The sequence below is a fragment of the Molossus molossus genome, unplaced genomic scaffold (genome assembly GCF_014108415.1).
Source record: "Molossus molossus isolate mMolMol1 unplaced genomic scaffold, mMolMol1.p scaffold_m16_p_10, whole genome shotgun sequence".
In the NCBI taxonomy this organism is placed as follows: Eukaryota; Metazoa; Chordata; class Mammalia; order Chiroptera; family Molossidae; genus Molossus; species Molossus molossus.
Window position 1 is genome coordinate 74,881,639 of NW_023425345.1, and position 25,174 is coordinate 74,906,812.

At 44.2% G+C, this 25,174-nt stretch overlaps 1 protein-coding gene across 2 annotated transcripts; it reads left to right on the plus strand.

Moving 5' to 3' along the window:
* Positions 1–1,460: 1,460 nt before the first annotated feature.
* RNF41 (ring finger protein 41) lies at positions 1,461–24,799 on the plus strand. 2 transcript variants are annotated; one of them, XM_036252794.1, is made up of 8 exons: positions 1,461–1,605; positions 4,159–4,343; positions 16,549–16,661; positions 17,940–18,081; positions 20,917–21,188; positions 21,878–22,013; positions 22,373–22,476; positions 23,425–24,799. In XM_036252794.1, exons 3-8 carry the CDS (start codon positions 16,603–16,605, stop codon positions 23,774–23,776), a joined length of 1,065 nt encoding a protein of 354 aa, XP_036108687.1. In that variant the 5' UTR covers positions 1,461–1,605; positions 4,159–4,343; positions 16,549–16,602; the 3' UTR covers positions 23,777–24,799. The 2 variants fall into 2 exon arrangements, with proteins under 2 accessions (XP_036108687.1, XP_036108688.1); XM_036252795.1 differs by lacking the exon at positions 17,940–18,081 and having other exon boundaries at positions 1,462–1,605; positions 23,425–24,780.
* The last annotated feature ends 375 nt before the right edge of the window (positions 24,800–25,174 follow it).

Below are 25,174 nucleotides of genomic sequence, written 5' to 3' on the forward strand. Positions count from 1 at the left end.
GAACCACAACCGAGGTACGTGCCCTGGACCGGAATCGAACCGGTGACTCATTGGTCCGCAGACCAACACTCTAAAAGCTGAGCCAAACCAGCCAGAACTATCCGACAATTCTTAACTATGTAATTCTATTTTGCAGAGCAGCAAACGGAAATGATATAAAAAGCAGTGCCTAGCACATGGCAGGCAGTTTCCTCCTATTCTCCAACTGCTTTAACCCTCATCTTTATTCCTGATTTGGGGTCCTTCATCTTTAATGCACTATCTAGCTTGGTCAGGATCTCTGGAAAAAGTGGCATTCACATCACAGACAATAGGCAAGACACACTTAGAAGAAATGGGATCTTGAGCAGACAGCAAAATTTGCATTGGTTCCTTTTACCGTTTGAAAGGCACTTGTTCCTAATGTTGTTATCTCAGGGTCCCCCCTAATGACTGAAAAGAGGAGGCCCGAACCTTTAGTTCCTTTTGGTACTTGTTTGATAATCAAAAAGTAGCTAGCTCAGTAATGTTGTGCATGAACCAATTACATATAGCCCTGGCTGGGTAGCCCAGTTGGTTAGACCATCCACCGGATACCTAAGGTTGTCTGGGCAGGGCACATACAAGAAGCAACCAATAAATGAATAAATAAGTGGAACAACAAACGGATGTTTCTCTTAAGAAAAAAAAAAATCAATAAATGAATTTAAAAAATAAACCAATTACATATAAACAAATGCATATATATGAACATTACCATTTACTTAGCGAATATCCATAACAAATACTATTTAATATCAGATCAGCCCAAGAATTCATGTAATTGTAATGCCTTCGCTTGCTTAATTAATCTCTGGACTCCACCTTTTTTTTTTTTTAATTCATCTCCCTTTCCTCCCCTTAGATGTTTCAGGGAATTCTGAGTGTTTAGCTATGGCAGGAGTGACGCTAGGGAGAATGGTAACCCGCTGGACACCCTTGATCAAAGCTTTGCAGTCATACCCTCCCCCATTCCCCACCCCGTGGTCGCCCTGTCACACAGTATCCACTTCCATGACTGTGAGTCATAGAGTCAGGAGGCTCCGGGATGCTGATCACGGTTCTAGAAACTAGTGAGGGGCCCGGCAGGTGGCCGATCACACTCCAGGCCAGCCAACTCAAGACGAAAGCCTTAGGACACGGGACACGGGCGCCCCTCCAAAGCGAAGTCTCGCCCTTGAGGGGAGTCGGCCTCAGGATCCGCCCCCGAGGTTCCCCTGAGAAGTACTTGGCGTCCTCCCTCCCAAATCGTTATATAGTTCTCATTGAGGCTCTACAGACTTCCGGTCTAAAGCGGAGGCCCGGCTAGCCTTCTTCGTTGGCCTCTGGTAGCTTCCAGTCTCGATTTGAGTTAAAGCAAAGAGGCGGGGTTTGGTGACGAGTTTCCGCCGGCTTGCGTAGCAGCAGTGGGCGGGGCAAAGGACTGTCTCACACAGCAGCGAGTGGTCGGAACCTTCCTCCCTCTCCTTCCCTTCCCCTTCCCCTCCCAGGGAAGGCTGGGACACGGCACCGGGGCTGTCCCGTGGCCGCTGCGGCCTCAGCTCCGGCCGGGCTGGGGTACGGAGAGTCCAGACCGCTTCCAGGGCGGTGCGTACTGCGCCTGCGCGGGCTCCCATCTAAAAGGGTGTGGGAAGGGACCGGGCAAAGTCCCAGGGGCATTGGGGCCGGGGTTCGAAATATTCGAGGTCAGGATAAGGGATGGGAGTACAGATAAAAATGGAGGCAGGGAGTAGCAATAGAGAAGAGTCGGAAGGTGAGGAAGGGGCGCGCGCGGAAGGGTGGATTGTTGGGGAGATCCATTGGAGCCTTAAGAAGTGCAGGAGGGGGCCTGGGCGGGCTGGGGGACAGGGAGGAGGGGGCCTGGGCGGGCTAGAGAACTGGGAGGAGGGGACCTGGGGGAACAACGTGGTGTTTAAATGGACAGTGATTGACGGACTGGGAGGAGAAGAGAACCTTCTGGGGGCCAGCCTGGACAGGGCGGCGGAACCTGAACCCCCGCCCTCGAAGCGCCATAGCTTGGCTCCTCTCCCGTGCCTTGTCTTTGGCAGCCTTGTCTTCCTCCTCCATTCCTTACCCCTCTCCCCCTCCCACCCGTCCAGGAAGGAATCTCACATTCCTTACATCCCTGCCCAGGGTTTGCGTCCAAGCCTTCTTAGCAGGCTTCACACACCGAAAAGGCTTCCCCAACATAGGACACACGGGAAATTGAGGAGTGGGGAGGAGGGAGCTGAAGAAGGAGCAGTAAGCTAAGAAGGGTGAGGGTGTTTTGCCTGAGGGACTAACAGACACCGTCCCCATTCAGAAACTGACTTCATTCCATCTAATAGCGAATGTGGCTGTTAATGAGAACACTGAAGGAACCACTGTTCTTGGAGACTGGGCTGTGATAGTGATAGTCTAATTTTTTCCTATACAGGTGGTTTTAGAATCTGCAGAAGCTGATAGTTTCTCCCCAAATAGGAATGGAATAGACGAGTGGTAGGGAATCTGAGTGATGCAATAATGTTACTACCCTGTGTGTCCAGCTGACTTTGTGGCCTAGTTCCCAGTAATTGAAAAGAAGAAACAAGCTCCTTTCAAGCATTTCCTCACTGGTCCTCAGTACTTTAAATTTATTTTGCTAAATTATGTTACTATGGATACTTTACCTGAGAATAACAGTATTCAGTATGCTTTCACATTTATTATGTAGTTTGATTTTTCAGGACAACATGTAAGGTAGATGAGGCAGGTAATCATTTTCCCTACTTGACAGAAAGGTTACATGGCTTGCTAAAAGTCATACAATTGGCAAAGCTGGGACTAGAACCCGGGTCTCCTGACTCCTGGTCCTCCTCTCAGTTGAAAAATCCTGTTTTGTTCTGGACAAGGGATCATCGACAGGAATGATTTTCCCAGCATGGGCAACTATTTACTTACAGAGTCTAAAACTTGTCACCAGAAGAAGACTGAGCAGACCCAACAACACTAGTTCCTAGAAGCATGTCTTGAGGTATAGGGGCATATGCCAGGCTGTTGGGAAATAAGGTGTTGTCAAAATGGAAGAAGCATTATACTCTCCTCTGTATTATGGATGGGGAGAAGCATATCAACTTACTCCCATCCTCCAACCACAGGGAAGAGAACGTGTGGTCTGACATTGCACCTTTATCTCTGATTAGTTGAAAAACAGCACACTAAAAGTGTTGTGACTGGGGAAAAAAATGAGGGGCATCTGTAATACTTTCAACAATAAAGATAAATTTTTTTTTAAAGTGTTGTGGCTGATGAACATAGTAGACTAATGAGTATGTGTACCATACTCAGAAGGTGAAATGGCCCGGTTTATATATAAAAATTACCATCCTATTTCTTTTTAACACAGCCCTTAATCTATTGATAGACATGTGATGGTGTGGAAGGGAGTTCAAATGATTGTTATTCTGCATAGTGTTGAAAAATTCTTAGCACTGTTAATCCAAAACCTTGTCGTCTTCTACTTGGTTCCATCTTTGTAGTAACAAGTGTCTGGTAAGCCTAATCATACTGCTACCTCTAGTCTTCCTAGTTGCTCATCCTGGAATAATTTCCTGATTCACTGCCTCTTCACTTTTTTTTTAAAGCCTGATCCCCTCACGAATATGTTCTCACTTGGGAAGTTGAATTACACCTAAACCAACGTTCTTGAGTATCTTCATCTTATGAATAGTATTTTCCAATTGGAGGATAGGACCAGGAATTCTTTTTACATGAAATAATTTATGTGAAAGCACTTTGGAAACATGAAAGTATCACACTGTGCATGTAAGGTATCATGGATCTAGGCATTATATAGCCACATATTTAGAATCATTGACATTACTGGTAGTTGTGTGTACAGAATAAAAAGAATCTTTGTCTACTTCAGGCTTCTCCCCCTTTCTGCCTTTCTTCTTGTCTCTTTCCCCTTCTCAGGTATGTTTGAGTCTCCTGGATCATGCATGTGATTCCTTAGCTAATGATCTTGCTCCTTAGGGAGAGTCCAGTATGCCTAGCACAGAAACTTTCATGGAGTTGTTTCATCCTCCTTGCCCAACCACCAGATCCTAGTCTGTCCAGTCTTACTGCCAAGTGCAGGTAGTTCCCCTGACTCACCTTTTTCTTCTTTGTTCCTATTAATAGAGTGCTCCCGATTGTGACATCACATCCATCCCCTTGGTGATGGAGCTTATCACTGGGAAGGAAGACTCAGTTGGAGAATAGCCAACAAGATGGGCTACTGGGAGTATCTCCTGAGTGGCACTGAGTGGAGGCATCAGGGGGTTGGAGCCTTGTGAACAGGGAACCTGCCCCCCAACACTTGGAAGGTAAAGAGCCTTGACTTAGAATCCCATTCCAGGCTTCAACCCTCTTCTCTGCCAGTCTGGATTGCTTCTCTTGAAAATCTGCTTCTTCAAACTTTCTGCATAAACCTTTTCATGTTTGGCTCACATAACTCTGTTCTTTGCATTTTTGTTGTTGTTAATCTTTACCTTAGGATATTTTTTCCATTGAGTTTTAGATAGAGTGGATGGGAGTGGGGGAGAGAGAGAAACATCAGTGTAAGAGAGATACATCAATTGGTTGCCTCCTGCACAACCTCATCCATGGCCAAGGATCGAACTTGCTACCCAGATACGTGCCCCTGACCAGGAATTGAACCAGAGACTCTTCAGTCCATGGACTGGTGCTCTAACCGCTGAGCAAACTGGCCAGGGCTGTTCTGTGCATATATATCTCTTACGTTAGCTATTAACTTTTTTTTTTCCAGATCAGAGGAGAGTTTATTTAAAAAGTCACAGAGGTAGAAGTGAGCCAGCTGGGCTGTGTGGGATTAGGAAATAAGTGACAAGAGGCAAAACAAGGGCAAGGGCATTTGGAGCTTAGGAGAAAGAAAGGCAAAGGTAACATGCCTGGGGGAAAAGAAGGGGAAAGGCTCGGGAGTACTCCAGAGAGAGCTCCAGAGAGAGAGCATGCAGCTGTTAACTTATATTTGTTGGTAAATTGCTTAGTAAATTTTGTCTTTTTATGTTTTATATGTTTTGTACTCAGTTACTAGGCTCAAGTCTACTCTTTAGTTTGAGGACAAGGATTTGTGTTTTCTGTTTCTTCTACTTGTCTCTCCTGTCAAGGGAACTGTGTATTTCGGATGAAGATGAGATTTGGGATAATGATACAAATAGTGCTTGGTGCTGGTAACAAAGTGAGAGGTCCTTGCTGGCCTTTGAGGCCTGGTAGGCTTCATTTTAGGTGTTAGATGAATCCTTGAAGAATTGTATACCCACTGGATTCTTTTGTAAAGTGAAGCCATTAAGGCCCTGACCTGGTAGCACAGTTGGTTAGAATGTCGTCCTGATATGCCAAGGTTGCATTTCAATCCCTGATCAGGGCACATACAAGAATCAACCAATGTTTGGTGTTAGGCACACAAGTGCAATGTATAGATCTTGTAACATAGAAATCCATACCTGAAATATATGATCCTGTAAACCAATGTCACCCCAATAAATTTAATTTTAAAAAATCAACCAGCCTGACTGGTGTGGCTCAGTGGTTGATCATCGGCCCGTGCACTGAGAGGTCGCCGGTTCAGTTCCCAGTCAGGGCACATGCCCAGGTTGTGGACCTGATCTCCCAATAGGGGGCATGCAGGAGGCGCCAGTCGATGTTCTTTCTCATTGATGTTTCTATCTCTTTCTCCCTCTCCCTTCCTCTCTCTCTAAAATCAATAAAGAAAAAATAAATAAAAATAAAAAATCAACCAAGAAAGGCATAAATAAGTGGAATAACAAATTGATGTTTCTCTCTCTCTCTAAATAGCAATAAATAAAAATTAAAATATAAAATAGCCCTTCTAACCACTGGTGTTGCTCAGTGGTTAGAAGGTTCGCCTATGCACCAAAGGGTCTCGGGTTTGATTCCTGGTCAAGGTCAGGTACTGGTTGCAGGTTAGCTCCCCAGCCCCCATCAGGGCGCATGTAGGAGGCAACCAGTTAGTATGTCTTTCTCGAATTCATGTCTCTCTCTCTCCCCCTCTCTCCTCCTCCCTCTCCCTCCCTCTGTTCATTCTCTAAAAATCAATGAAAAATATATCTTCAGGTGGGGATTAACAACAACAGAGTACTAAAATAAATAAAATAAAGTGAATCCATTAAAATGTACTAAAGAAGCCTAACTTTAAAATCCCCTGTAGTAAATCCAATATAGATCACAGCGTTTTGGAATTAAACCGAAACTTAGAGGCAGTGTAGCTCACCCTCTCATTTCACAGGTGAGGAAACTGAGTTCTTAAGAACTCGGTTCTCTAAGGGGGTGTGTGACTTCAGTCTAAAGATTCTACTGCTTAAATAAAAGAGACTATTTCTTTTCACTTTAAAAGTTAAGAGAGTTGCCCCAAGAGAGCAAAGTCAGTTAGTGGTAAAGCCAGGACACCTTTTATAACATAATTACCCCCTAATTTACCTATTTTTGTTTTATATGTTAAATCTTATAATCATGGGACTTGTAGAGCACCTTAGAACTTATGTAGTCCACGGAAGTATTTGAGATCTTGCTCCCGGCATATATCATCAGTTTGGATCAAGTAAATTCTTATAAAAATAAACAAAAAGAATTTATGTAGTCCAGGATGCTTCATTTCATGTGGAGTAAGGGAACTGAGGCCCAGGGAATTTAGATAACTTGTCCAAGGCCACACATGTGGTCAGGAATAGAGCTAGAACTAGGACTCAGGTTTCTGGATTATTGACTCCATTTTGTTTTTTTCCCCCAGACCTATTTCTTCACTGTTGTGAGACAGGGAGATAATGATGAAATGTTTTAGGGACATCAGTGAGACCCTTCACTAATGACTTTACTAGGTTGAAGTTCCTAAGAGTTACCTGTTTCTTTTTTTTTTTCATCCTCACCCGAGGACACTTTTTGTTCAGATAGAGTAGGAGGGAGAGAGAGAGAGAGAAACATCGATGTGAAAGGGACACATCGAGTGGCTGCCACCCGCATGACCAACCAGGGCCGGGGACAAACTGCAACCAAGGTACATGCCCTTAGCGGGAACCGAACCTGGGTCCCTCGGGACCGCAGGCCGATGCTCTAACCACTGAGCCAAACCGGCCAGGGCATTTGCATTTATTTTCAGACAGAGCAGGAAGGAGAGAGTGGGGAAGAGAAAGAAACATCGACTTGTTGCCACCCACACGACCCCAACCTGGGCTAGGTGGAACAAACTGCAGCTGAGGTACGCGCCTTAGTGGGAACCAAACCCAGGTCTTTCTGGTGCATGGGGCTGATGCTGTAACCGCTGAGCCAAACCGGCCAGGGCTGAGTTACCTGTTTCTTTAAGGGGCCTTTTCCTTGTGTGTCTGGTGGTTTGTAGTAATTGGGGCTGGAGACTCCTCAGCCTTCAGCACATCTGTTGTATTCAGGGCAGAGAGGAAAATTAGCAGAAGGGAGCCTACAGCACATATACCTGGCTTTAAAAAAAATTTTTTTTTTTCTTTATTGATGTTAGAGGGAGAAGGAGAGAGATAGAAACATTGATGAGAGATTGATTGACCACCTCCTGCACGCCCCCCACTGGGGGTTTGGCCTACAACCTGGACATGTGCCCTGACCAGGAATCGAAACAGCGACCTCTTGGTGCATGGGTTGATGCTCAACCACTGAGCCACACAGGCCAGGCTTGGCTTTTACCCTTATGCTTTTGCCAGGAATTGATGACAGGTTGCTCAGTTACCCTAAAATACTGTTTCTTACCTAATGTTTTTCTTGAGTGAGGTTGTGTATGTGAATGTACATGGTTTGCACACCTATACATGGGTTCAAGAAACCCTGAATAAGGGAGGATAAATGTTCAGGTTCCTTTAGGAACAAACTCTTGAATTCCTAGCTCTCTCTAGGGGTAGACCAGAGAAAACGACTGCAGCAATAAGTTAAAAGGGTATAAGAAGGGATCTCTTTACTTTTATAATGATGCTGACCAGGAAGAGAGAGAGAGAGAGAGACCGACCCCCAGTGTAACAATGAGGAAGGAAAGTAACACAATTCTCTTGGTTTGGTTCTGGCCTGCAGAATAGCAGGTGAGGAATGCAGTTTACAGGATGTTCAGATCAGGGAGGCTAACAACTCCTACAAGCCTGAAGGGACACTTCAGCATTACTGTAGGTCAGCTCCCCAACTAGAGTGAAACCTTTTTGTATTCTACAATTCAAGGAGAATATCCAGGAAACTGCTTCCAGTGGCTGTGGTCCCTGGCTGTGACTTCAGGTCTTTCTTTGTGGTTTCAGTTTTATTAAGGCTTCTGCCCCCAGGGCAGTGAGCAGTGAGTTCTTGTGAGGCGTCCCCTTGGAATGATATCCTGGTCCTTTGATGGCCCCATAGCTGTGTTGAGAGTCCCAGAGAGTAGAAGAAATAGTCAAGGAATCTAGGCTGTCAGCTCAACTATCTGCTTAGGGGCAGGGCAAGGAGCTGGCTTCCTGGGTTGTATAGATCCTTGTCAATATTTGTTTCCCATAGATAAATAGGTAATACCCTAGTCATATTGGAAATCTAAATTTCCTCTTAATTATTGAGGCTGCACCTCAGAAGGAATGCATTTACAAGAGGGTAGATAAAACAGGAGACTCTAAGCATTAAAGGTTGGGGGGCAGGGGAGTGTGTTCAATTTAGCAGTAACAGTGCCCAGCATATCTGCAGTTTTGTAAACCCTGACTTAACGATGAGAACCTTATAGCTCCTAACCCTGGCTGGTGGCTTCCCGCATCCTCTGGCCATCTCTGCACCAACTGAGGCAAGTTGTCTGCTGTTTATTTGGGGGACATGGGATCTCCTGAGGCCCCATTAAGATAAGTTTTCAGAATTTCTATTTCTCCTTAAGACAATATTGTTAGAATTGATTTAAAATGAAAAGTTCAGTGAAGCACAGTACAAACTCTAGGCTAGTTTCCTACATAGCAACAAGGGGGAAAAAAAAGGGCAACGTTAGTTTAATTTTTGCCCCTTGATATAAGGAGCCAGTCTGCCTGGGTTTGAATCTGGCTGAACCACTTGATAGTTGTATAATTTTGGACAAGTTTTTTTCTTCTTTTGTTTGTTTTTAAGATTTTCCATTAATTTCCAGAGAGAGAGAGAGAGAGAGAGAAACATCAATGTGAGAGCAAAACATCAATCAGGTGCCTCCTGCATGCCCTCCACCTGGGGGGACTGAGCCACAATTGAGCCTCACCGGCCAGGGCTGAACAAGTTTTTTTTTTTTTTTTTTAAAAGAAAGGGTTGGGCCCTGGCAGGTTTGGCTCAGCGGTTAGAGTGTCTACCTGCGGTCCGGAGAGACCCGGGTTCGGTTCCCGCTAAGGGCATGTGCCTCGGTTGCAGTTTGTCCCCGGCCCTGGTTGGGTTGTGCGGGTGGCAACCACTCAATGTGTCCCTTTCACGTTGATGTTTCTCTCTCTCTCTCTTTCTCCCTCCCACTCTATCTGAACAAAAAATGGAAAAATGTCCTCGGATGACGATAAAAAAAAACATAACAAAAAAACAAACAAACATGATCATTGTAGAAAAAGTAGGGAAAACCAATAATGCAAAACTGTGTGTGAACTTCAAAGTATTAAAAGTGTACATTTAGAGATAGCTTCACTAATATATATCCTTCTAGATGTTCTCCAATATAAATGTGTACACACATAAACATACTTTTTTTGTTGTTGTTGACACTATTACAGATGTCTCCCATCTCTTCCCCTTTGTACCCCTCCACCCAGTTCCTCCCACCCCAGGCCTTTACCACATTATTGTCTGTGTCCACTGGCTATGCATATATGCATATATGTTCTTTGGTTAATCTCTTCCAGTACTCCTATAAACATGCTTTTATAACAAAAATGGTACTATAGCGTGTATAACACGCATAAATGTTTATTATATAAATAATAAATATATTTAAACAAATTACTAATAAATATAGCTAAGTCATTTTTTTTTAAGGATTTTATTATTATTATTTTTTATCCTTACCTGAGGACATTTTTCCTTTTTTTTTTTTTTTTTTTGTTCAGATAGAGTGGGAGGGAAAGAGAAGGAGAGAGAAAGAGAAACATCAACGTGAAAGGGACACATCGAGTGGCTGCTACCCACACAACCCAACCAGGGCTGGGGACAAACTGCAACAGAGGTACATGCCCTTAGTGGGAACCGAACCTGGGTCTCTCCGGACGGTAGGCCAATGCTCTAACTGCTGAGCCAAACCAGCCAGGGCGCTAAGTCATGTTAATGCTACATAGTATCTCATTCTGGATATATGTGTCTTTTGTTGTTGCTATTATAAACAATGCTTAAACAACCTGGTATATTGTTTTTATACCCTTGTGTAATTATTTCCTTAGGCTAAGTTCCTGGAAGTGGGAATGCTAGGTAAAAGAGTATATACTTTTTAGGGGACATTTCCTAATTTTTTGTTGTGATTCAATATGATCAGCTTTTTCTTTCTTTCTTTCTTTCTTTTTTATCTTCACTGGAGGTCATTTTTCCATTTTTTGTTCAGATAGAGTGGGAGGGAGAAAGAGAGAGAGAAACATCAACGTGAAAAGGACACATCGAGTGGCTGCCACCCACATGACCAACCAGGGCTGGGGACAAACTGCAACCGAGGTACGCGCCCTTAGTGGGAACTGAACCTGGGTCTCACTGGACCACAGGCCGATGCTCTAACCACTGAGCCAAACTGGTCAGGACTGATCAGCTTTTTCTTCCAAGAGTACATTGTTTCCAGACCTTGCTATAGTGTATGACATGTTATATGTATATGTCACATATGGCATGTATAGTATATAACACATTAAGTTAATATTTTGGATTTTTTTTTGTTTTAACCTTAACACTTTTTACAGTTTAGGTTAATTACAGATTTATTTCTTTATTTGAATAGTGAATACACACACTGGAAATCTTTAAAAGGCACAAAAGGATAAATAAGGAAATTAAAATTTTCCTCCTATCTCAGTTCCTTAGTTACCCCTCAGCAGCAAACACCATAGGTAATTTCTTCTTTGTCCTCTGGGAGAGTTCCACGCACATGTAAGCATATACACATACATAGTTTTTTGCATTTGTGGTGGCATACTTTACATATACCATTCTATATACCTTAGTTTTTTTCTCAATAGTATGTCTTGACAGTTTTTTCATACCTGGCACATTTTAAAGGCAGCAGTGATTTTTTCCCTGTGATTTTTATAGCTATTGTAGATAAACCAAATTACAATTTATTTAATTGAGGTAAGTATTGTAAAATCATCAGTTCAATAGATAAATTATAAATATTTGGAGATGTTTTTCCTCTCATGTAGAAGCTGTCTCAGACAGCTCCTCTTCTTGTCTTTTTCTCTTGCCCCTTCCTCTTCTTCCTAGCCTATGTCTAGACTACAAGAATGCCAGTAGTTATCATATAGACAGCAGTAACCAGTCTTAGGTTGCATTAATTGAAGTAGAGAGGGAAGGTGGTAATAACCCTACTTTGTCCATATTGGTCAGTCCACTTGTGGAACTCTGGGTATCCTGTTTTAGAGGGACATAGGCATTCTAGAATGCAACGAGAGAAGTGAGTCTGGACTAGATACTTCTCATCTGTGCTCTTCCTGCACCCTCTCTTGACCTTTCCCAGGAGTGTCTAAGCACCGGGTAACTGGCTGTTGGGTACTCTCGAGAGGATTCTTACCCTGGGATGTTAGACTGTATAGTATCTCGAAAGGCAAAAATAAGACTGCCTTAACCAGGTCCATGGGAAAACTGTGTATGATCAAATTTTGCCATCTTTTATTCCTGTACTTAAAAAGTAAAAGCATTCCTGTATTTTTTATTCTCAAGTAATTTTTAAATTTAAGAAAATTATTTTTTCCATATTTGTAGAAGACTAAAGTTGGAATTTTGATTTTTTTTTTTTTTTTATCCTCACTCGAGGACATTTTTCCATTTTTTGTACAGATAGAGTGGGAGGGAGAGAGAGGAAGAGAGAGAGAGGGAAACATCGATGTGAAAGGGACACATCGAGTGGCTGCCACCCGCACGACCAACCAGGGCCGGGGACAAACTGCAACCGAGGTACATGCCCTTAGCGGAAACCGAACCCGGGTCTCTCCAGACCGCAGGCGGACGCTCCAACTGCTGAGCCAAACCGGCCAGGGCGGAATTTTGATTTTTTAAAAATGCACACTCATTAAAATATTTGGTAATTAAATATGGAAGAGGCCCTGGGCAGGTAACTCGTTTGATTAGAGCATCATCCTGATATACACCAAGGTTGCTGGTTCGATTCTCGGATCAGAGCACATACAAGAATCAACCAATAAATTCATAAATAAGTGGAACAACAAATTAATGTTTCTCTTTCTCTCTCTAAAATCAATAAATTAAAAAACTTAAAAAAAAAAAAAAGAAGCAACCAGTGAATGTATAAATAAGTGGAACAACAAATCAATGTTTCTCCCTCTCTCTCAAAGTAAATAAATTAAAAAAAAAAAAAAGGGCCCTGGCTAGTTTGGCTCAGCCATTAGAGTGTTGGCCTGCAGACCTAAGGGTCAAGGGTTCAATTCTCAGTCGGGAGCGCATACCTGGTTGCAGGTTCAATCCCCAGCTTTGGTTGGGGTCGTGAGGAAGCCAGCCAATCAATGTCTCTTGCATTGATATTTCTGTTTCTCTCTATCTCTCTTTCTCCTTCCCTCACTCCCTCTCTTCCATTCTCTCTAAAAAGCAATGGAAAAATATCCTCGTATGAGAATTAACAAAAATAAATAAAAATCGCCCTCGCCAGTTTGGCTCAGTTGGTTGGAGCGGTGTCCTGTGTACCAAAATGTTCCAGGTTTGATTCTCAGTCAGGGCACATACCTAGGTTGCAGGTTCTGATCGATATTTTTCTCTCTAAAAAAAATCAATAAAAACATGTCCTCAGGTGAGGATTTAAAAATTTTTTTCTTTTTAAAGGAAAGAATATCCAAACACTTCCTCACTCTGAACCGCAGGTTGACACTAACTGCTGAGCCAAACCAGCCAGGGCCCAAATACTTCCTCAAACTTTTGTCTTCCTCTAGCTAATTCTCTTTTGCTTCCTTTGAAATCAAGTTTTTGATGAGTTATCTTCAGTTCCTGTCTCCCTGTCTCACCTCTTGTTTACTTGGAACCTCTGCAGTCTGGCTTCCACTTCAGATAGCCAGGCCAAGATGGCTAACAGTGACAATTTCAGAGGGATTGTTAGTAAGCCCATGGCCCTGAACTTTGAGGCCCTAGGGATGGAGGAACAAGTATATGGAGAAATGGTGGCCCTGGACGGTTTTGCTCAGCAGTTAGAGCGTTGGCCCCCAGACCAGAGAAGCCTGGGTTCGGTTCCCGCTAAGGGCACGTACCTCGGCTGCAGTTTATCCCTGCCTTGGTTGGGGATGTGTGGGCGACAACCAGTTGATGTGTCTTGTGGATGTTTCTCTCTCTCTTTCCCTCCTCTCCCTCCTGCTCTATCTGAAGATAAATGCAAAAATATCCTCGGGTGAGGATAAAAAAAAGACCAGAGAAATGGTGGTCATGGGGGTCTGTAATTGTAGCAACGTCAGGGGTGTCATTGTTCCTATATAAAATGGATAAAGAATGATAAGGGGTTCCAAAGGGAGCCTTGTAATTTCTTGTATCCATAAGCTTGTGTATTAATCAGGATATTTTTCAATTGAAAGAGACAAAAACCCAGCTCAAACCAGCCTAAACATAATAGAGAATTTACTGGTTAATATAACTGATGTTGAAAAGCTGATTGTAGCTTTACACATGGCTGAATCCAGGACCTCAAATGATCCCCTCTGAATTCAATCTCTCAGCTCTACTTTCTTCATTATTGGCTTCATTTTATAAGTAGCCTGTCCTCATTAATAGCAGAGATGGTCACCAACCACTCTTGAGTTGTACATCCTACCTGCTATGCAATCCTAAGGGAAAGCGCCTCCCTTGAGAGAGCTTCAGTAGAGAGGTCCCATGTACTCCCAACTCCTGTCCTGGGTTGGGTCACATGTCCACTAGGAACCAGGGGATGATTCCTAAAGGACAACTGGAAATAAGATGTTGGGAAGGTAAAATAGAAGATGTCCATTATACTGGGAAGCTCCCAGTTAAAGGTAACATTTAAATATAGTAAACATTTTATTGATTTGTAAGGTACTGTCCTTGGTGCTACATTGAATGTAGAATATGAGTATCTGGTCTTAAGGAATTTTAATTTTTTTTTTTCAAAGCAATTTTTAAAATAGTGTTTTTATTGATTCTAGAGAGAGGGTAAGAGAGAGAGAGAAACATCAATCAGCTGCCTCCTGCACATCCCCTACTGGGGATTGAGCCTGCAACCCGGGCATGTGCTCTGACTGGGAATCCAACTGGCAACCTCTTGGTGTGTGGGACACTGCTCAATCCACTGAGTCACACTAGCTGGTCTCTTAAGGAATTTTTTTTTCATCCTCACCCAAGGACATTTTTGCACTTATCTTCAGATAGAGCGGGAGGGGGAGAGGGAGGAAGAGAGAGAAACATCGACTGGCTGCCACCTACACAACCCCAACTGGTGCCGGGGACAAACCGCAACCGAGGTACGTGCCCTTAGATTGCCAAACTCAGGTCTCTCTGGTCCGCAGGCCTACGCTCTAACTGCTGAACCAAACCGGCCAGGACTCTTAAGGAATTTTTAATCAAGTAATAGAAATTAGATGTAAACATAAATAATGGTTATCATCATGTATTGCGTGCCTACTATGTGCCAGCAGGCACTTTGCTAAATGTTCTATATGCATTATCTCTATAAGGACAACTCTGTGAGAGTCACTTCTATTATTACTTATATCCATTTTATCTATTTATAAAAAAACCACTTAGGCTTCGGAAGTTTACGTGGTTCTGTCCAAGGTCACACAGCTAATGAGTAGTAGAACTGGGGAGAATCCAATCAGTTGTGACTCAATCCAGTGCTATGCTTTAGCTTGTACTTGACCTATCAAGGCCTCTTTGGATTCATCCCTCCCCAACCCTTTTTTTTTATCTTTACTTGAGGACATTTTTCCATTTTTGTTCAGATAGAGTGGGAGGTGGAGAGAGAGAGAAACATCAATGTGAAAGGGACACATTGAGTGGCGCTTCCCGCACAACCCCAACTGGGGTCGGGGACAAACTGCAGCCGAGGTACGTGCCCTTAGCGGGAACCCAACCTGGGTCTCTTTGGACCGCGGGCCAACGCTCTAACCGCTGAGCCCTCCCCAACCCTTTTAAAAATTGGACAACTTGATTGTAAATTCCTGAGAACAATCTAATTGACTCAATTTATCTTTTCCAGGATATCACAGTTGATGGTGGGTCTGTGGATTGGATGCCCTTGTATCCAGTGCCATTCTTTGATCTGATTAGCCCACCAGTTGGCTATCTACAAAGGAGGTTCAGTCACCATTCAATGACCTCTTCTTTGGGTTTGACCCTTAGGAACCCAAAGAGGCATGGCAGCCCCACTGCTCTTTGAGTCCTTGCTCTCCTGAACCTCCATCCTCCTTTATCCCTGCTGCCACCACCTGAGTTCAGATTCTCCCCATCCCTTCCTGCCTAGGTGGTCTTCCTGTCTCCAATCTCAACTGTGTTGGCAGAGTGATTCTAAAAGGGAACTTTTATCCAGTCATTCCTTTTAAGTCTTTCAGTGGTTTCCCATAGCCTTCAGGATGAAGTCCAAACTCTTTATATAAGGACCTGACCCTTGCTTGCCTCCAGTCTTGTATCTAGACACTACTTTCCTTGCACCTTTCAGGTCAGCCTTTTTTTGAACCACTTAGAGTTCCCTGAACCCATCATATGCCTATTTACTACTGGGCCTTTGCACTATTTTATGTGCTTAAAACCCTAATGTCTATCCTACCCCCTTCCCCATCACCTAGCTAACTCTTGCTTGTCCTGTTTGTGACATCTAGTTCTAGAAAACATCCCAGAATCACCTCCCTTCAGCTTGGTTTAGGTATCTACATCTCTTGCCTTCATAATGTCTTACTCTATCTCCCAGGCCGGTTTGGCTCAGTGGTTAGAGCGTTGGACTGTGGACCAGAGAGTCCCGGGTTCAGTTCCCGCTAAGGGCATGTACCTCCATTGCAGTTTGTTCCTGGCCCTGGTTGGGATTGTGTGGGTGGCAACCAGTTGATGTGTCTCTCTCACATTGATGTTTCTCTCTCTCTTCCCTCTCACTCCCGCTCTATCTGAAGATAAATGCAAAAATGTCCTCGGGTGAGGATAATAAAAATAAAAATAATGTCTTACTCTATCAAAGCATTTATCACTTCATATTTTAAATGTATGCTACATAATATCATTTCCCATTAGAATGAAGTTTCTTGAGTCAGCTTTTTCCCCCCAAAATTACTGGCACATAATAGGCTCTCAATAAAAAATTGTTGGACAAGTGAATGGGTCTTAGCAATGAGATCAAGTTGGCACATGTTTGTAGGCTTCTTCTGAACTGGCCTCTTTTTCCTCTGTGGTTCCTTTCAGGGCCTGGGTTTCAGTGATGAGACATGGGGTATGATGTAACCCGCTTCCAGGGGGATGTTGATGAAGATCTTATCTGTCCTATTTGCAGTGGAGTCTTGGAGGAGCCAGTGCAGGTGAGTTGGTCTGATGGCAGGTTTAGCGGGGCAATAGATGGCAGTGGAGCTAGTAGAAAGTATTCATAGGTAATGGGACCAGTGGGGGAGTCACTGTTCTGACTTCCCATTTCCCCCCTTCCTGCCTTCACACACACACTGCATAGAGGTTTGGGGCAGAGGAGCAGTGGCAACTACAAGAGGAATCTGTCTAGAGGTGGGTGCCACAGAAGTCCAATGCTTCAGATTTTCTTCTGAGGTCACTCTGAGATTTTTCTGCTGTAAAATGGTCAGTTGTTTGTTTTTGTCTTTTGACAATGGCTTGAGAACTTCCTTTCCTCTGCAGGGGCTCTGACTGGGTTCTGTCTTCCTACCCATGAGTGAACTTCAGGACTTTCCTGATAAGTTCTCTCTGCATTTTGATGATGTAATGTTTTGGGTAATCAGCCAGTCTCCCTACAGGCCCTGCCTACTGTCGAACAAATAGGAAGTGGGGAACTATATGTATTCACCTATTTTCTTCCTGGGATTTATTGGAAAAAATGATTTTTGATGCAGCCATGTACTCTGCATTTGATATGAAAGCTGCTACCTTCAGTAGGTCATTTCTCTACCAGCCTTGCCAGACCAGAGTCAGTTGTATCTTTCTGGGTCAAATATGAGGAGAAGCTTGTGATTAACAGGCAAGTATAATGAGTGACATAAATTTTTAACAGTTGTATTCCTGGGACATCATCCTGTATGGTCCTTATTGCCTGAATTCTGTAAATACCAATTAATACCCTACTACTCCTGGCTAGCTAGAGATAATCCAGTTTTCCAAACCAGGACACTTGTTAATGAAGTCTCATGGCTCTTCTCCCATTCACTGCTTATGCAACTCCCTATATCCCAACTCTCCTTGACCCTTTGATTTTATTCTTACTCTCTAGTTTTCAACCACCCAAAGGAGCACAGATGCCTGAATGAATGAAAATGAGCCTGCCCTGGCCAGTTTGGCTCAGCGGTTAGAGCGTCAGCCCACAGACCAAAAGTCTCGGGTTTGATTCCGGCCATGGGCATGTACCTCGGTTGTGGTTCGCCCTTGGCCCTGGTTGGGGTCGTGGGGGTGGCAACCATTCAGTGTGTCTCTTTCACATAGATGTTTCTCTCTCTCTCTCTCCTCCCCCTCCTTCCTCCCTCCCACTCTATCTGAAGATAAATGGAAAAATATCCTCGGGTGAAGATTAACAAAATAAAAAAATAAATGAGCCTTTATTCCAGTGGCAGCTAGCCCTGGACCTCTCCCTTGTCTTTTAGGCCTTTGCAGCCTCCTGTTATTAGAAGCAGATTGGCTGGGTATGGAGCAAGCTATCCTGGTGGTGTCAAGAGGCCATGGGTTGTGTCAGTTCCCTCCCCACCCTGGCAGGGCCTTGTCTGTTTTCTGGCGCTGTCATTTGAGGTGAGACACGTGTGGAGAGGTCAGTGGTGGTTGGTGACTGTATACAGAAGCCGCCCCGCCCCAGCCTTCAGGGTTTACCTTCTGAGGAGCAGGCTGGGTAGACCTCATGATGCCAGGCTACCAGCCACATTTCTAAGGGTAGAAGGCCCCTGCTAGGGATGCTGATTTCCCTACATCATATATATTTATTTTTTGAATCGGTAATAAATTCACATGGTTCAAAAATCAAAACAGTATAAAAAGTTATGCAGGGCCCTGGCTGGGTAGTTTCTCTCTCTAAAATAAAATTTTAAAAAGTATATTAAAAATGGTATATAGTGAGAATTTTTTGCATCCTTGTCTCAATCCACCTAATCTCCCCATAGATATCTATCAGTTTTTTTGGTATCCTTCCAGTATATATGTGGGCAGATATATATTTGTCCACCTTTCTTACATGAAAGGTAGTACATTCTGTACATTTCTGTAGGGGTAGCAGGTTTAGTTAAGATGGTCACAAAAGGGGACAATTGAGCTGAGATCTGAGTGATAAGAGACTATTCATGCTAAAATAGAGGAAGAGCATTTCTGACAAAGAGGAACAGCAAAAGCAAAGACCTGAGGCAGGAATGTGCTGGGTGTGGACAAGGAACAGAAATAAAGCCAAAATGTCCTGAATACAGTGCTGGGTGTGTGGTGTGAGGTGAGGAGAGGGCAGAGGCACAAGGGCAGGGCAGAATGTTATAGGTCCTGAATAGGTGTCTTTATTTATTTATTTATTTATTTATTTATTTATTTAATTTTCTTTATTGATTTTTAGTGAGAGAGGGAGGGAGAGGGAGAGAGAGAGAAACATGGATGAGAGAGAACATCAACTGGCCGCCTCCTGCATGCCCTCCACTGGGGATCGGGCCACAATTTGGGCTTGTGCCCTGATCGGGAATCAAACTGGCGACCTCTTGGTGCATTGGTTGACGCTCAACCACTGAGCCACACCGGCTGGGCAGTGTCAGTATTTATTTTAAGTACAATGGGAAGCCATTGTAAAGTTTTAAGCAGGGGAGTGATATGATCTAGTGTCTCTCTCTCTCTCTCTCTCTCTCTCTCTCTCTATATATATATATATATATTTTTATCCTCACCCAAGGACATTTTTCTATTTTTTGTTCAGATAGAGTAGGAGGGAGAGAGAGAGAAACATCCATGGGAAAGGGACACATCGAGTGGTTGCCACCTGCACGACCCAACCAGGGCTGGGGACAAACTGCAACCAAGGTACGTGCCCTTAGCGGGAACTGAACCCGGGTCTCTCTGGACCACAGGCCAACGCTCTAACCGCTGAGCCAAACTGGCCAGGGCTAGTCTATATTTTTAAATGCTCACTCTGGCTGCTGAATATAGAATGGAATATAAAGGGGCAAAGTAGAAGTAGGAGATCAGTTAGAAGACATATTTAGTAACATAGGTGAGAAATGACCTCTTAAACTGGGCTGATAGCTATAGAGATGGGGGAAAGGAGACAAATCTTAAGATTTTTTTTCGGAGACAGGGTTTCTAAGATTTTGGAAAGAATCAAATGTCTGAGTGAAAAACAAAAATTTGACAGTTGGATTCGTGATATTGACCATGACTTCCTTCCTTACAAAGCTTCTGTGTTTCAGTGTTTGGTGTCTATGAGTATCTTGAAGGCAAAAACTTTTGTTTATTGTATGCACCTAGCAAAGTGTTTAGGACATAGTAGGCACTCCATTCATTCATCAACATCTATTAAATGCCTACTATGTTTGTCCCATGCTAGAGGCCAGATAGTGTCTCCACAGAGGCTAGAGAATCCTTTCACTTTGAGGAATTAACTTTAGAGGTTACCTGAGTTATCAAGGAAGTAGGCTGAAATATGATCTTTATGAAACTGAAGAGAATGTGACTATGAAAAACCAGCCCTGTTTTGGAAGGTAGGCATGTCCACTAGGACTCAGGGCAAAGCAGCCCTCAAAAAATATAAAGTTGGTCCCACACAGACAGAATTCTTAACCTGTCACCAGGAGTTCCAGGTTTTTGTTCTGTTTTGCTTTCTTACATTGAACTTTTGCCAGTGAACCTCTTGTCCCCCAACTGCCCCCCCCACCCCACCAGCCCTCCTTATCCTTCAAGACCCATATTGAATTCTATCCTCTCCATAAATACCTGCCCTGATTGACCTAGCTTGGAAAGTTCTCACCCTCCTCTGAATTTCTTTGGTAATTATTTATTTATTTATTTATTTATTTATTTATTTTTATCCTCTCCCGAGGACATTTTTTCCATTTTTTGTTCAGATAAAGTGTGGGAGGGAGAGAGAGAGAGAGAAACATCGACGTGAAAGGGACACGTCAAGTGGTTGCCACCCACACGACCCAACCAGGGCCGGGGACAAACTGCAACCGAGGTACATGCCCTTAGCGGGAACTGAACCTGGGTCTCTCAGGACCGCAGGCCGACGCTCTAACCGCTGAGCCAAACCGGCCAGGGCTTCTTTGGTAATTATTATGTGTGCAATCCAGTTGGCAATTAATAATTGACTACCTTATGTCATCTCTCCTATTGTCCTGAAATATTATTTATATCTTATTGTTATGTAACTATTGTTACTTGTTTGTCTTATGTCACAATCCAGTTGGAATTGTGAGCATAGGAAACATATCTGAAACCTCACAGTACCATGCTTACCCATAGTGCAGCTATACTTACTTTGCTGTGACCCCAGGGACCTCTGGTCCTGCAAGCAGCTCAAGGGCTTGATTGGCTTTCCAGTTATCATATACAGGCTCTTAGCTCCTGCTAACTCTCTTGTGCCCTTTTGCCCTGCTCTCTTTCCAGGCACCTCATTGTGAGCATGCTTTCTGCAATGCCTGCATCACCCAGTGGTTCTCTCAGCAGCAGACGTGTCCGGTGGACCGTAGCGTAGTGACGGTTGCCCACCTGCGCCCAGTACCTCGGATCATGCGGAACATGTTGTCAAAGCTGCAGATTGCCTGCGACAACGCTGTATTTGGCTGCAGTGTTGTTGTTCGGCTTGACAACCTCATGTCTCACCTCAGCGACTGTGAGCACAACCCAAAACGGCCTGTGACCTGTGAACAGGGCTGCGGGTGAGATTCCTTTTCTTCTTCTGCCCGACATGGATAAGGGCCTTCCCATTTATACCCCAGACTCTAGATCCCCTGCGCACTGGCTGAGGTGCATGTAGACCAGGAGTGTTCTTGTCTCCCTGACATCCTGGCCCAAGATCTCACTTTCATGCTACTTTTCCAACTATGACCTTTTTGTTCTTGCTTTAATATAAGGAAGACAGCAATTCAGCAATCTGCATGATAATACTAAAGACTTGGTCTACTTTATTCTTCCCTTTCACTCCAGTATTACTTTCTCTGTGTCAAATTGACTCCTCTAATTTCCAGCCTTCTCATATTTCCTCTTGCCCTATTTTTTTCCTTTCTTTAGGGTGTGAAATATTTGATTAAATGCTGATAAACAAGGCTCTGAATCTAGTGCTTCTCAGGAATGAATGCACAGGCAGAATCTGTAGGAGGCAAGGAGAGCCATGTGGGAGATAAAATACTGTCTTAGAGAGGGAAAGAAGCCCAGAGAAAGTGGATAGCAAAGGGGTGAAGGGGAAGTTGGGGAGGAGTGTGTGAAGAGAAATAAGAGGAAGGACTGAAGTTAGAAATGAATAAATGTTAAAAACTTGGGATTGGAGAAAGCCCTATCAGCAAGTTTCTGACTTTGCCCACATGTCCCATTGAATGCTCCTGTTCTCTTTTCCCACACGGGATGGCAGCCTGGAGATGCCCAAAGATGAGCTGCCAAACCACAACTGCATTAAGCACCTGCGCTCTGTGGTACAGCAGCAGCAGACACGCATCGCAGAGTTGGAGAAGGCCTCAGCTGAACACAAACACCAGCTGGCGGAGCAGGTAGGGCCCACAGAACCCGGGGAAAAACAAGTCCCTGATATGCAAATAACCACACGCTTGTGGGTGATAAGCACCATGTGAACTGCAGAGCTATGCCTGTGCTTGTGCACCTGACTAAGTAGATACTCTGCCTGCGGCTTAGTCGGTAATCAGGTTGGAGCTCTTCTCCCTTCCCTTCATCCTCAATGTCGTTCATTCACCTAACATTTTTTCAAATGCCTTCTTTATCCCTGCCTTCATGAAGCTTACAGTATGGTTGTTCCTCCGATCTCTCAGTTGCATTCCTTCTCAGATAAACTTTTGTCTGTCATCTACTCTCTGCCTTAATCATCATCCCTGGTTCTCTTTCCTTCCAACAGAAGCGAGACATCCAGCTGCTGAAGGCATACATGCGTGCAATCCGCAGTGTCAACCCCAACCTTCAGAACCTGGAGGAGACAATTGAATACAATGAGATCCTAGAGTGAGTGTCACTCAGGACGTGGAGTTACTCCACATCTTGGCACTGAGCCCTGAAAGGAGGAAGAGCAGGGGAGTGGCAAAAGGAGGGTAATAGGAGGGCTGGGCTGGGGCCACCACTCTTTAGATTTTGGGGTGAAGAAGTGCAGCAGAGGAGAAGAGGATAATCTTCAGTCTCAGTATATGATTTCTTAATTTTTGGGGTGGATGGAAGGGAAAGCTTACCCAAGGATGTAATTTCTCCATAATTAGGTGAGTACCCACATTTACAAAGCCCTGTATTAAAGGCTGTGGAGTGCTAGGTAGGCCAAAAAGAAATAAGATATTGTCTGTCTTTAGGTAGCTTACAACCCAGAGAAGAAAAGAGTGCAAATCCAAGCGAGTGATCTAAAAATGCAACAAAAATGCAGAAAAGTCAACAAGCAAAGTCTAAGATCCCTTTCAGTTCTGAAGTCCTATATGTCTCAGACTAAACTGTTGAGAGTGAATTGATACCTATAATGCAAATAGTGCTGCATGGGACACAGTCTAGAGGAATAATTGCTTCCTTCAGTAAACATTGTTGAGTACCTAGTACATGCTAGGCACTATGTGTGCTAAGTATTTGGATTTTTAAGAAAAATAATAGGGACCCTGTTAATAGGGTGGAGTTTAATCTGGTAAGTAACATGTGGTGACTCAGATTGGACCAACTAGGGAAAAATTAGGAGTTTGTGAACCAGTGAGGGATTGATGGATGGAAGGAAGGAAGGAAGGAAGAAGGGAAGGGGAAGGGAAAGGAAAGGAGAAAGGGGCAGGAAAGGAAAGGAGAGGGGGAGGGGAGGGGAGGGGAGGGGAGGGGAGGGAGAATAGGGTTAAGCTAAGTGCAGAGTGGGTGGTCTTTCTTATTAGGGAAAGAAGCAATGCAGAGAAAGGTGAGCTGGAATGACCACCTCCATTTCCCTCCACACAGATGGGTGAACTCCCTGCAGCCAGCAAGAGTGACCCGCTGGGGAGGGATGATCTCCACCCCAGATGCTGTACTCCAGGCTGTAATCAAGCGCTCCCTGGTGGAGAGTGGCTGTCCTGCTTCTATTGTCAATGAGCTGATAGAAAATGCCCATGAGCGAAGCTGGCCCCAGGGTCTGGCCACACTAGAGACAAGACAGATGAACCGGCGGTACTATGAGAACTATGTGGCCAAACGCATCCCTGGCAAGCAGGCTGTTGTCGTGATGGCCTGTGAGAACCAGCATATGGGTGATGACATGGTGCAGGAGCCGGGGCTTGTTATGATATTTGCGCATGGTGTGGAGGAGATATAGATCTCGGCGGGCTGTCAGGAAGAATTGGAAATCAGAAAATCTCATCACTCCAGTAGCTGAGCCCTGAGTCCTCCCCACTGTCCTTAGTACTGTGGCTTATACTTGAGCCACATATCTCCCTGCTCTTTTGGCACTAAAGGGCCCTGGGACACCTTGCTCAGCCTTTCAGGTGGGAAACCCAGATTCCCTTCTTTGGCCTAATTTTTTCCCCTAAGATGTCTAAATTTTCAGTCTGGTTGGAAAGTACCCACCTCTATATCTATTTTCCTGCCTAGGGTCCCTGGTTCCAGATATTTTCAGAAAGCACAAAGATACTCATTTTCTCTAGAGGATCAGGGTAGAGTGAGAAATCTTGATTCATTCCCCTCCTTCGAACCAGGGAACCTGAGCAGGCAGGCCTGTTGACTCTAAACATAGAGGGCATCTCTGGGGAGCAGATATCCGAAGAAATGATAAGAGTGGAACCAAAACCTTAGAAATAATGAGCCAGTATCTGGCCATCACTGATGGCCCCTAGGGGAAGACTGGACTTCTGTGCCAAGCAATACCTTGTTTAGCCCACCTTAAAAGTGCAGGCTCCCACTGGTCTGCAGGTGTACAGGATGGGATGCCGAAAATGTCCAGATGAGCTCTTTCCTACAATTCCTCTTAATTGAGGAATGACAGGAATGGGGGAGGGGGTTAGTCTGTTGAGGTTAATATGCTCAGCAAGCAGCTCTCTGGCATTTGTTGAAATCAGGCAGGCAACTGCCTCTGTGGCACAGGCCGTAATAGTTCCCTAGCCCCCTCTCCAGCCCTGTGATTGTAACTAGTTATTTTGATCATTTCCTTTGGCCATTGTTGTTTGTTTATATTTCACTCCCTCACTCCCCCCCCATCCCCTTTTTTTAGAATGGCCTGGTTATGGCTAGCCCACTTTTCCAGTCTAGCCACATTGTTGGCAATTTAATTTATTTACTTTTTTTTTTAAGAAAGGAAAAAAAAATTAACAAAACTTAAAACTTTTCTTTTATTGTTCCAATGGTGGGGATTCTGGATAGGGTGGGACAGGGGTGGGATCTGTTTTATAATTTTCCTTTTCAGCATAACCTTTGGCTTTAATATAAGAAGGGCCAAGGGAGTCCTTGGCTGAACTTACGTCTGCCCCAACCCTCCATAACCCCATCTGAGATGAGGAGCTTCCTCTATTCCAGCAATGGGTGGGACAATCCAGCATCGATGCCTGAGCCCTCTAGAGAACTTTGCTCCTGGCCCTTCCAGGGTCTCAGTGTAAAACTCTGGATTTAGAGTATTAATTTTGAAGACCCCCCCCCCCCATTTCCTTGGAGATACATAGCTGGGTTCTAAGCTTCACCAGGCAAGAGGGGATAGAAATCATGTCTTTGTTTCTGAGTACAA

Bases quoted from the DNA above. Each gene is read 5' to 3' on its own strand.
- RNF41 (XM_036252794.1), top strand. From the start codon at position 16,603: ATGTTGATGAAGATCTTATCTGTCCTATTTGCAGTGGAGTCTTGGAGG. The intron at 21,189-21,877 runs GTGAGATTCCTT...ACGGGATGGCAG, and splicing joins ACCTGTGAACAGGGCTGCGG to CCTGGAGATGCCCAAAGATG. The intron at 22,014-22,372 runs GTAGGGCCCACA...TCCTTCCAACAG, and splicing joins AACACCAGCTGGCGGAGCAG to AAGCGAGACATCCAGCTGCT.